Source organism: Manis pentadactyla, chromosome 11, assembly GCF_030020395.1.
Source record: "Manis pentadactyla isolate mManPen7 chromosome 11, mManPen7.hap1, whole genome shotgun sequence".
In the NCBI taxonomy this organism is placed as follows: Eukaryota; Metazoa; Chordata; class Mammalia; order Pholidota; family Manidae; genus Manis; species Manis pentadactyla.
In genome coordinates, this window is record NC_080029.1 from 93,759,922 (window position 1) to 93,772,884 (window position 12,963).

At 36.1% G+C, this 12,963-nt stretch overlaps 1 protein-coding gene across 2 annotated transcripts in view; it reads left to right on the forward strand.

Moving 5' to 3' along the window:
* GOLM2 (golgi membrane protein 2) overlaps nucleotides 1-12,963 on the forward strand; it is a 163,058-nt gene that overhangs the window by 90,093 nt on the left and 60,002 nt on the right. For both annotated transcript variants that reach the window (XM_036905378.2, XM_036905379.2), the window contains exons 5-6: nucleotides 2,240-2,384; nucleotides 2,703-2,783. In XM_036905378.2, coding sequence (XP_036761273.1) covers nucleotides 2,240-2,384; nucleotides 2,703-2,783 — 226 coding nt within the window. The remainder of the gene's footprint in view (nucleotides 1-2,239; nucleotides 2,385-2,702; nucleotides 2,784-12,963) is intronic.

Consider the following 12,963-nt stretch of genomic DNA (forward strand, 5'->3'; position numbering starts at 1 on the left):
AAGCCCAGTACTCTGAAGGAGTCAGCAAACGAAATCCACCCTGCTGCCTGTTTTTGTGGTGCCCATGAGCAAATGATGGTTATTACATTTTAAAATGGTTGAAAAACTAAAAGAATATTTTATCACATAAGAAATACACATTTTAGTGTCTATAAATACAGTTGTATTGGAACACAGCCCCACTCATCTGTTAAGTGCTCTCCTGCCACAGGAAGAGAAATGGCTGTAGACCATAGGAAACTAAGGAAGGACAATGAGGACTGACATGCAATGTAGCCTGGATTGGATCGTCAAACAGGAAAAGGACTTAGTGGAAAAAGCGATGAAATCTAAATTAAGCCTGGGGTCTAGTTAATAACATACTAATGTTGGTTTTTTAATTTTTCAAACTACCATGCTGTAATATAAGTTGATAACATTAAGAAGATTGGGTGAGGGATAATTACTTTTCTGTAAATCTAAAATTATTTCAGAATAAAGAGGTTATTTCAAAAACAATTAGGGGGATCACTTACAAATCACCAGCATTGTGTTTAGAAAGCCATCTTACTTATTTATATTTTTATTAAAGTATCATTGATATACAGTCTTATGTTGGTTTCAGTTATACAACATAGTGGTGCAACAGTACCCATATTATTAAATCTTCACCCCTTCTAGTGCAGTCACTATCTGTCAACAGCAATAAGAGGTTACAGAATCATTAACTGTATTCTCTGTGGAAAGCCATCTTATTGTATTAAGAATATTTAATATTGTCCATTCATGTAAAGGTCAGTAACAATGAATGCATCAAAGGGACAACATCTTTGTTAACTATTTTAAGTGGAAAAGTGTTTTTGAACAGTGGTTCATTCACTTTTCAGTTTTGTTTAATATTGTTTATCCACATCTACAAAGAAGTGGACTGCAGAAAATAGCCTTATGATACAGCATTATAGTGAAAAATGCACATTGATGCATATGTTTGTTCAGGTTGTGCCTCATGGATATTCTCACCTTTGGCCCTTATAATAACATGTTCAGAAATTTCAATTTAGCATTTCATTCATCAACAATTAAGTTCTCAGAACTGTCCCCTACAGAATGTGTCAAAGAGACTGTGGTTTGAATTCGTTCTCCCTAATTCTCTCGCTTTGTAGGTTTGGACAAGCTACTAAACTTCTTTAGGCCTTGTTTTAATTTTGTTTTTACCCAAACTGTTAATTCATCTCTACCAGAGGATAGATTTGAAAGTAATTTGTAAGCTATAAAGCACTATGCATATGTTTGTTGATTTTATCTTCCAGCTATGCTGAAATACTTCAAACCTGATTGTCAAAGCATCCTCTTTATTGTGACAAATTCTTACAATTTGGCTTTCGTTTTTCTAGATTTCCTGTAGATTTTTTAATACTGTTGGTTTTTTATAACATTACTTGTGATTACATTGCCTAGGACTTAAGAATTGACAAAGCATTTATATATGCATTAAATACTAAGCAGAGGGACCTGTATGGCAACCCAAGCATGGGTACTTGACTTCTTGATTTTCTTAATTTTCCACTGAAGTGACTCAAACCAATATAAAAGACAAAACTGGCCCACCAACAGAATTGAGTCAGGCTTCACCAGATACCTAAAGATTCAAGTTTCCAAGGAGATGGCATGGTTTGGAGCATGTTGGAGGGAGCATTGAACTTGTGTATTGTTCTGCCATTACTTCCAGTGCTTGGGTGGTCGTTGCACCCGGGAAGAACTTTGCTGTTTTTTACCCTTGCTGTTTCTGCTTGGGGAAAAACTTGACAATGTCAGTTGCCAGATACCACATTTAAGGGGGCACCTGGTGTCAATCTGCCACAGACTGCTGTCTGCTCAGTTGCAGCATATGCCTGTAAAGAACCCACAGCACCCAGGACAATGCCCAACTGTAGGCCTCCACAGCAACCTACAGTGTTCAGCAAGGCTGCCTTCTTGCAGAATCACTTCCTCAGGACAGCCAAGGAGAATGACCTCTACCAAACATTTTAGGCCATTTATCATAATTAGAGACTTTAAAAAGTGTTATTTTTAAATTTCATATTAGGTGTAAAAACTGAACACAAAATGTGTGCCACGTATCCAAGTTTTTGGAATTTGGACCTGTGTGGTATTTATTTCAAAACATGAACTGTTTCAGAACATTTAATTAATAGCTTTGTCAATGGTATAATGTTTTGAACTGAAAAATATTTATTGTTATCAAATCTTTATCTAACAGCAAGAATCCCACAAGTTTGAACCAAAATATGGAAATGAATTGGGTATAAACAATTATGCAGTACCTAAAAACATTGCAAAAGTAGCAGAGAATGCTCCAGATAAAAATGAAGAGCCCTCAAGCAATCATATTCCACATGGGAAAGGTATCACTATTATATTATTTTGTGTTAATAGGATATTGACTTTTTCTGCTCATTTTGAAATGAAGATTTTCAATCATAAAGAATATTGTTTTATTTTAGATCAGTTATGATTAGGTGTCTATATTGTTTCAAATTTGGATGCTTTGATAAAGGAGAATAGAGTACATTGTTTTAGAGTTACAGCTGTGTCCAAAGCAAGATACAAAGACACTCAGTCAATATAGTGTATTGCTTTAAAAACTGGTTGTCTCATTCTTTCAAAACATTTTCAATTATGTAAGGAAAAATATAGAATTATGGCTTTTGTTACTTGTGCAGAACAAATCAAAGGAGGTGGTGATGCAGGAATGCCTGGGATAGAAGAGAATGATCTTGCAAAAGTTGAAGATCTTCCCACTGGTAAGTAAAAGTTATTGGCGTGCTTAACTAAATCAGTCAGTCTATTTTTCATGTGACCCTATTTTCTTTTTGAATAATATTTGAGAAAAGTCACAGATAACTGGACAATTGATATTTCCAATTGATTAACTAACCATTAATTGCTAGGACTTTTCTTTTGGATGTAATTTTTATGAAAAATTTTTGCCAAAATATATAAAGTACTTATTTGTTTTCTCCTTGATAAGAGTCAACCATATTTGAACCTTTTTTTGATGAGTCAGAGATATTGCTCTTGACAGTTCTGCTATGTTAAAGTCATTTATGTTTACTACAAGTATATATGGCTCATTTCTTGCAGAGCAAGTGTTCCTAGAATGCTGTGTTGTTGTTGTGCTTTAATATGTCATAGTAATACCCTTATATAGGATTTTAGGACTTGGCTTGTCCTTGCAGTTAATAGTTTATTCACTCTTTTTCCTTTTTCTTCTTTATGGCTGCTTCTGTTCAATGCTTCTTCATTAATGTGTCTGCTTCTTGTCCATTTCCACTTGAAGTTTGAATCACTGCTGCTATCTTAATCCCATTCAGTTTTTTTCCATGCCTCTTTGTTCTTGCCATTTTTATGTTTCTTGGCCATCATAGGTACCCCTCTCTGCTGACTCGTTTATTATGGTGGATAGTTGGAAATAACAGCACATCTTTGGTTGGGGAAATCAATAACTCAGCACACTTATAACCCATAAACAATTCCCAGCACAGTGGTTGCAAAGATATGCACAAGAATATGAACTTAAAAGTAGAATTCTTACATCATAGAGTATCTTTAGCTTCACTGTATATCAGCCTACACTTCTACTAGTAATAAATGACAGTTTGTCTGCATCCTCACTAACATTTGGGTTTGTTATACTTTTATTTTTTAGTCAATTTCATGGCTATGAAATGATATCTCATATTAACTTAAATTTGCCTTGGTACTAGTGACATTAAGCATCCCTTCATATATTTATTGTCTGTGTTGGCTGCTGCATTCTATAAATTGCCCAGTAATAATTTTTGCAAATTTTTCTATTGGTTTGTTGGTGTTTCCTTATTGATTTTTAAGAACTCTTTAATAGTATGTAATGCAAATAACTTTTCCATGTCATGCATATCAGCAGAGAGAGAAATCTTATATCCTTCTTGGAAACTTCTTACTAGTTTAATGTCAGTTTTATACTAAAAATTGCCTTTAATGGCTTACTATGGGGAAAACCCTATATGGATATAAAGATTTTTATGTACTGGAGCAGTTGGAAGTTCTTTTCTAATTAATAACTTAGAGAAAGTTACTCCTTTCATTTTTTTAAATACATAGTAGGTGGAGCTACTGTATTTATAAGATGGTTTTCTAGGACAGAGGCTTTTGACCTTGGCTGTATATTGGAATCTCAAGGGAGTTAAAAAAAAAAGTACTGATGCCTGAGTCCCAGTCCAGAGATTTTGATATGTTTGGCCTGAGGTGTGACTTGGGCAGTGAAGGCTTAAATGCTCCTTAGGTGATTGTATTATATAGCCAACATTGGAAACCACTGCTCTCACAGGAGTCTCTAGATCTGTGCTGTCTAATATAGTAGACACCGGTTACACATAGCTATTTAAATTCATTAAACTTAAATAAAACTAAAAATTCAGTTCCTCAGTCAAACTAGCCATAGAGATGCTTAATAGTCATCTTTGGCTAGAGGCTACTATATTGGACAGCACAGATAAAGAATATTTCCATCATTACAAAAAGTTGTTTTGGCCAGTGCTGCTCTAGATTGAAACTGGTAATAGTGGTTGCCTCTGGGAAAGAAGACTGAAGGCAGAGATAAAAAGGTGACTTACTTTTCATTATACAACTTTTTGAACCTTTTGAATTTGGTTTCAAAATTTCATAAGGTAATTTCATAAATTACCTATTCTTAGGGATATTGGTCTGTAATTTTCTTTTTTTGTAGTGTCCTTGTCTGGTTTTGGTACCAGGATGATGATAGCCTCATAGAGCAAATTTGGAAGGTTTTCATCCTCTCCAATTTTTGGAATAGTTTGAGTAAGAAAGGTATCAACTCTTCTTTAAATGATTGGTACAATTCACCTTGAAGCCATCTGGAACTGGCATTTTGTTTGTTGGGAGTTTTTTGATTACCAGTTCAATTTTATAACTACTAATTGATCTGTTCAAATTTTCTATTTCTTCCTGGTTTAGTCTTGGAAGATAGTATGTTTCTAAGAATTTATCCATTTCTTCAAAGTTGTCCAATTTATTGGCATAAAATTTTTTATAATACTCTCATAATCATTTGTATTTCTGTGATATTGGTTTAATTTCTCTTTCATTTCTAATTTTATATATTTCAGTCCTCTTCCTTTTTTTCTTGATGAGTCTAGCTAAAGGTTTATCAATGTTCATCTTTTTGGAGAGTCAGCTCTTAGTTCCATTGATCTTTTTTTTTTTTTTTACTATGTTGTTTCTGCTCTGATCTTTGTTATTTCCTTTTTTCTACTAACTTTAGGCTTTGCTTGTTCTTTTTCTAGTTCCTTTAGGTGTTGAGTTAGATGATTTATTTGAGATGTTTCTTGCTTCTTGAGGTAGGCCTACATTGTTATAAACTCCCCTCTTAGGACTGCTTTTTCTGTATCCCAAGATTTTGAACTGTTGTATTTCTATTTTCATTATTCTTCAAGTATTTTTTTATTTTGTTGATGGACCATTGGTTGTTTAATAGCATGCTGTTTAGCCTCCCTGTGTTTATGCTTTTTCCATTTTTTTTCTTGTAATTGATTTCCAGTTTGAGACCATTGTGGTTGGAAAGATGCTTGAAATGATTTCAGTCTTCTTAATCTGTGTGGCCTTATCTGATCTATTCTGGAGACTATTCCATGTGCACTTGAAAAGAACGTATACTGTTTTGGGATATAATATACTGTATATATCTGTTAATTCTGTTTGGTCTAATGTGTCATTTGCATCCACTGTTTCCTTATTGATTATCTGTCTAGATGATCTATACATTGATGTAACTGGGGTGTTGAAGTCCCCATATTCTTGTATTACATCAATCTCTATGTCTGTTAATATTTGCTTTATATATTTAGGTGCTCCTCTGTTAGGTGTGTAGATATTTACAGTTGTTATATCTTCTTGCTAGATTGTTCCCTTAGTTATATTATAATGTCCTCTTCTCTTGTTGCAGCCTTCATTCTAAAGTCTTTTTTGTCAGATATAAGTATTGATATTCCAGCTTTCTTTCATTCCTATTTGCATAGTATAGCTTTTTCCATCACTTCAGTTTCAGTCTCTGTGTGTCTTTAGGTCTAGAGTGAGTCTCTTGTAGGCAACATAAAAGTGGGTCTTGTTTTTTTATTCAGTTGCCCTGTACCTTTTGATTGGATCATTTAATCCATTTACATTTAAAGTAATTATTGATAGGTGTGTATTTATTGCCATTTTGTTAAATGTTTCCTGGTTGTTATTGTTGTTCTTATCTGATCTTTTCTTCTTTTGCTCCCTACTCGTGCATTATAACTATCTTTAGTCTTGTTTGGATTCCCTTCTTTTTTGTGTATTTGTACACATTATGGGTTTTCGGCTTTTGGTTACTATGGGTTCTTATGTGACATCCTACATATATAGCGATCTATGATAAGTTGATGGTCACTTAAGTTTGAACGCAGTCTAACAACACTACATTTTTTACTCCCCCTCCTCAACTTTTTATGTATATGATGCCTTCTTCTTTTTTTTAATTAAAGTATCATTGATATACAATCTTATGTTGGTTTCAACTATACAATACGGTGGTTCAACTGTTATCCATATTATTGAATCCTCACCCCCTCTAGTGTGTTTAATATCTATAAATGCAGTAAGATGTTACAGAATTGTTGGCTGTATTCTCCATGCTGTACTACTGTCCCCATGACCAGCTTATATTGTGATTGCTAATTATTGTGCCCCTTTATCCCCTTCACCCTATCCCTGCAACCCACTCCAACCCCTCCCCCTGGTAACCACTAGTCCCTTTTAGGTATCTATGAGTCTACTGCTATTTTGTTCCTTCTATCTTGTTTTGTTTTTATACTCCACCAATTGTTGCTCTTCAGCAACAAGAAGGCGGGGGGACAAGCAGGACCAGCCTGTTATCCCCGGGGCTGAGCGACAGGGCAAGTGTCGGCGGCTTGGACACCCTCCCCTGAGATCCGGGGAAAAACAAAACCACACCAAGCCGGGAGATGTGTCAGCCTCAAGGGCACAGCAAAACTCAGCTTTATTCCATCAGAGGCTTAGTTATATAGGGGAAGATAAGGAAGTAACAGAAACCAATGGGAATTGATTATCTCATCTGTCACTAGGGTCTTTAGGCAGGTTTCGGGTTAGGTGGGGAGGCGGAGTTAGGGCCAAGAGTGCGCGCGCGCGGGAAGCTAGTTAGGCCACGAACGTGGAAGTAACAAGGGAGGATGGAAACCTCCAGTCTGTGGCCGTCACAGGCCTAAAAGAGGCAAAAGATCGCAACAACCAATAAGTGAAGTAATATGGTATTTGTCCTTCTCCACCTGGCTTATTTCACTGAGCATAATACCCTCTAGATATGATACCTTCTTTAACACCTTTTTATTTAGTGATTTCCTTAACTAGTTTTTAGATGTAATTAATTATAGTACTTTTGACCTTCATATTACCTTTTAAGTGATCTACTACCTCTGATATATGTTTGCTTTTATCAGTGAAATTCACTTTCATATTATTCTTGCTTCTCGTTAGGGTCTTCTCTTTTCCTCTTAAAGAAGACCCTTTAATGTTTCTTGTAAGGCTGGTTTAGTGGTGGTTAACTCTTCTAACTTATCACCCTAACTTACCACCTAAACTTATCTTTTAAGTTTATCTGTGAAGTTCTCTTTCTCCCCTTCTATTCTAAATGGTAACCTTGCTAGGTAGCATATTCTTGGTTAGATGTTTTTCTCTTTCAGCACTTTGAATATATCATGCTACTCCCTTCTGGCCTGTAGAGTTTCTGCTGAGCAATCAGCTGATAGCCTTATGGGATTTTCCTTGTAGGTAATTTGCTTTTATCTTGCTGCTTTTAAGATTCTCTCTTTGTCTTTGATCTTTGACAATTTAATTATGATGTGTCTTGGTGTAGTCCTACTTGGGTTTATCTTATTTGGGGCTCTCTCTGCTTACTGGACCTGGATGCCTGCTTATTTCAGCTATTATTACTTCAGGTAAGGTTTTCACTTCTTCCTCTCTTAGCCTTCTGTGACTCCTATAGTGCGGATTTTTGGATATTTGTTATAGTCCCAGAGCTCTGTCCCAGAGCTCTCTCTGTTTCATTTCTTTTCATTGTTTTCTCTTTTTGCTGCTCAACTTGAGTGCTTCCCATTACTCTGTCTTCCAAATTGCTGATCCCTTCTTCTGCATCCTCTAATCTCCTGTTGATTCCCTTTAGTGTATTTTTCATTTTGTTTATTGTATTCTTCATCTCTGGTTGATTCTGTTTTGTATTTTTTATCTGTTTTTAGAGGTTCTCACTGAGTTCCTCCACTCTTCTCAAGTCTAGTAAGCCTTTATAATCATTAATTTTAACTCTTTATCAAGTAGATTACTTAATTCTGTTTCATTTAGTTTATTTTCTGAAGTTTTGTCATGTTCTTTTGTTTCTAGCATATTCCTCTGTTTCCTCATTTTGTTTTGCTTTCTGTGCTTGATTCTATGATTTAGTAGAAATAACTACCTCTCCCATTGTTGAAGGTTTGGCCTTGTGTAGGGCAGGCCCCCTGGGTAGAACTTATATGGCTGGTGGTTTTGGCTGGCTGGCTGGAGGCCTAGAAAGCATGAGGTGCTCCGGTGTCAGGACTCTCAGGGCATGGTTGGAGAGGGATGGGATCAGAAGGATCCCAATCAGAGGGACTTCTAAATGGATATTGATGGGGTCCATGCTGGTGGGGAGGCAGCAGGCTCAGGTGTGGTGTCCAGGAAAGTCCCACCTCTGTAGCTACTGGCTCCATACCTGCAGTGAAGCAGCAGCTGCTCAGGCCCTCTCCTCAGGGGTCCCTCATGACTGGCTCTTTTCCCAGGGTGCAGGCCCAGGTCCAGGTATAGCTTCCAGGGAAACCCTGCCTTTGTGACTCTTGGCTCTGAGTACCTGGTGCAGTAGCCAGGTACACCTTGGACTGGCTCCAGGGAAGCCCCACCTTTGCAGCTACTAGATGGGTGCTTGCAATGCAGGATGGCCAGGGTACACCTTCCCGGGGTCAGTGGCAACTGCCTCCATGCCCTCAGGGCAGCTGCAATCCAAATAAGATCTCTAGCTGACACAGCTGATTGTGGGTGGGAGCTAGGAAGCATGAAATTGGTGTGTGTGCCCCAACCCTGTTCTCTGTGTCACTATCATATAGGGAAAAAGTACAAACAGTGGCTCTCACCAGACCTCTGATTGAGAGAGAGTTCCAGCCATTTCCCTGCCAAAGAGTAGGTGCTTTAGTTCTAAAAGTCAGGCTTTTGCACTTAATCTAGATATACTTGAAAGCAAAGCTTTTTTCCTTTGTCTCAGAGCAGGGAGTCTGTATCCTGGTCCCTAGTGATTTCCCTCTCTGCTCCAGGTCATGGCGCTGGCGGTGGGGTTCCCTCTGTTACCATCTCTCCATCTTTTCTGCCATTTTTTATGTGATCCTTCTATCCCTCATTATGTAGAAGGTGTTCACTAGGTCCCCAGCTCTTCATCAAGATTAATTGCTTTGTATATAGGTATAGATTCAGTGTGAAGGTGGGAGAAGGTAGGTTCAAGCTGTCACTATACCACCATCTTCCCAGAAGTCTACCATATCACTATCTTAAGGGGCAGCTTCGGGACTGGGGAGCAGGAATTGGCAAACGAGAGCTTGGTTGCCTCTTCTAATAGTATTATTGAAACATTACTATGCTCATTCATTTATGTATTGCATATGGCTGCTTTTGTGCTACAACAGCAGTAAGTATAGCTTACAAGTCTAAAATATTCACTATCTGGTCTTAGGAAAAAGTTTTCAAAGATTCCTGTTACAGAAGAAAACAAATTATACAAAATTGGGCTTTTTTTTGTAAGGGAAAAATACTTATACTAGCATAATTTCATATTTTAATATTCCTTAATATTGGTACTAAAGATACATAAACTTCTAATGATACATTTAGTTTATAATTGAAAGATTTTTTTTTTTCATTGTCATGTTTTATGGGGCCATGATTTATACTAACCACAATTAAGAAAAAGGAATCAAAATAGGCTCTTGAGCCAACAAGTATCAGAGAGAATAGGAAAATTAGGACTCGGGGTTTGAGGGTTTAATTGTACCTATTTCTCTCATTTTTAAAAAATAGTACTTCCGAAGTATTGTGCTTCAGTGGTTATTCTAGGGTTTATGATATACATCCTTTATGTGTCATGGTCTAATTAGAACTAATATTGTACCACTTCATGTGAAATGTTAGAACCTTACAAAAATATAATTCCACTTGACTTTTCTTTGTGCTATTGTTGTCATATGTTTTACTTACGTAGGTCAAAAATCCCAGTATTTTCAATATTATTTTGTTTGCTTTAAAAATTATTTTAAGAAAATGAGAAAACAAACTATTATGGTCTCTTATATTTATCATATATTTATCATTTCTAGTGTTCTACATTCCTTTCTGTGGATTCTAATTTCTATCTTGAGTCATTGTCCCTTCAGCCTGAAGAGCATCCTTTGGCATTTCTTGAAATGCAGATCTTCTTGCAGTGAATTTTTACAACTGTTGTTTATCTGAAAATATCTTTATTTCATATTAATTTTTTAGAGGGATTTTTACTGGATCTAACAATTTGGGTTGATTTTGTTTTTTCTTCCAGCACTTTAAAGCTGCAGTTCCACTGTCTTCTAGCGTCTGTTGATTCTGATAAGTCAGCTTTCTTTCTGTTGTGCCCTTGCATTTGAGTTTATTTTTTTCTGTAACTGCTTTTAATATTTTATTTTTAGTTTTAATTTTATCAGTTTGAGTAAGTGCCTTGGTATGTTTTTTTGTTGTATTTATCCTCTTTGGGATTCCCTGAGGTTTTTCAATTTGGGAGTTGATGTGTTTCACCAAATTTGGGGAATTTTCAGTCTATATTCCCCAAATTTTTCAGTCTATATTCTAATTCAAATATTATTCAAATTTTTTTTCTTCCATATTCTCTTTTTTTTCTCCTACTGGACTCAAGGTACCTGCATTTCAGACTGCTTGATATTGTCCTACAGGTCACTGAAATTCTATTCAGGTTTTTACAATAATTTTTTCCTTTCAGTTTGTTTAATAGCTTTGATCTTTTTCCAAGTTCATTGACCCCTTTTCCTGTAGTGTTTAGTCTGCTGTTCAAAGGCCATCTAATGTAGTTTTCATTTCAAATGTTGTGTTTTCAGTTCTGGAATTTCCATTTGGTTCTTTTTAAGTCTCCATTTCTCTACTGAGCATCCCCACCTTTTCCTTTAAATCTTTGTGTGTGTGGAGATGTATATATACAAGTTTTATATGTTTATGTAAAAGTTGTAGTTGTTTACAAGTTCTTGTCTGCTAGTTTCAGCAAGTAGGATCATCTTTGAATCTGTTTCAGTTTTTTTTTTGATTAGGGGTCATACTCCCTGCTTCTTTCTGTATGTAGTAATTTTATTGTGCTATATGAATGACACATGAAGGAGAAGTGTGGATTTTGTTGTCTTCTTTAAAGGGTGTTGAGTTTTTATTCCAGCAGAGTTAAATTACTGGTAAATCCTCTTGATTCTTTCAGACTTGGTTTTATGCTTTGTTAGGGCAGGTCATTTTGATTTTGTTCTTAGTCTGAGGACATGGTCCTTAACCCTAAGATGTGATCCTTACTTTTAAAGTAGGACTTGTACCATATCATATAAACAACCAAGATACTCAGTGAAGATTCTCTAGTGTGTCTGGGCCAGAGATCCATTGTCTTCTAGTACTACATAACTTCTTTTATTTCTTTTAAGCTCTTAGCCCTGCAGCAGGTCCTCTTTGCTAGGCCCCATAGAGTCTCACCCTGTGTATACACAGCTCAGGCCTTCACCAAAGACCCAAGAGGAATATTGTGCAGGGTTTCTGTCCCCTATTTCACATCACACAGCTCTTTTCTCTGTAGTATTCTGTCCTACAAATTCCAGCCACTTCAGCAGCCCAAACTGATGATTTCTGCCTCCTCTGCTCACCAAGGCTGTTCATTTCATGTACAACCCTTTCAAGAATTAGTCGTGCTGTTGGTTGTCCAGTGCCTGAAAACAATTGCCTTATCTATTTCGTCCATATTGAAAATTCTTTAAGAGATGGGAGGGTAAGTCAAACATTGGTTACTATGTCATGGCAAGCAGTGGATGTCTATGTTGTTTTTTATAAAAATGGATCTCCAAGTTTGAATGAACTTCAATTCACAGACTGGGTCTTAGGAACCATATGAGAACATCATTTTATTAGTCTCTATAGACAGGCACCTATATTTCTTAGAGGGCTGAGATGGTCCCACTGTCCAATATTTGAGCAATTATAAGTGTGTTATATCTGTTCATGTGTATAGAGAAAAGTAACATAAGAATGTTACATCATTATTTTGTATATAACATTTATGCTTCAGAATGAATAATATATTTTGGGGGACAATTATGTATCAAAGCTTCATGAACTTCCCAAAACATTGCTATTACTAAACATTCATTAGGACCCCTCTAAACATTCATTATTCTTCTGTGTAATCAGGAGGCTCAATAAATTTATTAGGACTGATAGTTTTACATTTTAAGTATGTTTGTTTCCTCAACCTGAATCTTGGATTCTTTTTCCATTCTAATGATAAATGTTTACCTTTGACAATTCCGAATGCTTTAGTATATATTGAACAACTACTATTTGCTAGGCTTGTATCATAATCCATTAGCAGATATTCTCACTTAGTCCCTAAATTCATCATTCAGGGTAAATGGCATTATCCCTGTTTTTCAGATGAAGACTGAAAAGTTAGGTACTAACCCAAAGTCATATAATTAATGAATGGTAGAGCCATGATTTGAATTCTGGTCTAACTCCAAAGCCCATGCTTTTTATTCTCTCTTTCATTCTCTTGGCTGTGCAACAGAACCACCTTTGGAGCTGTTAAGAAATACAAATACTAAGGTACCA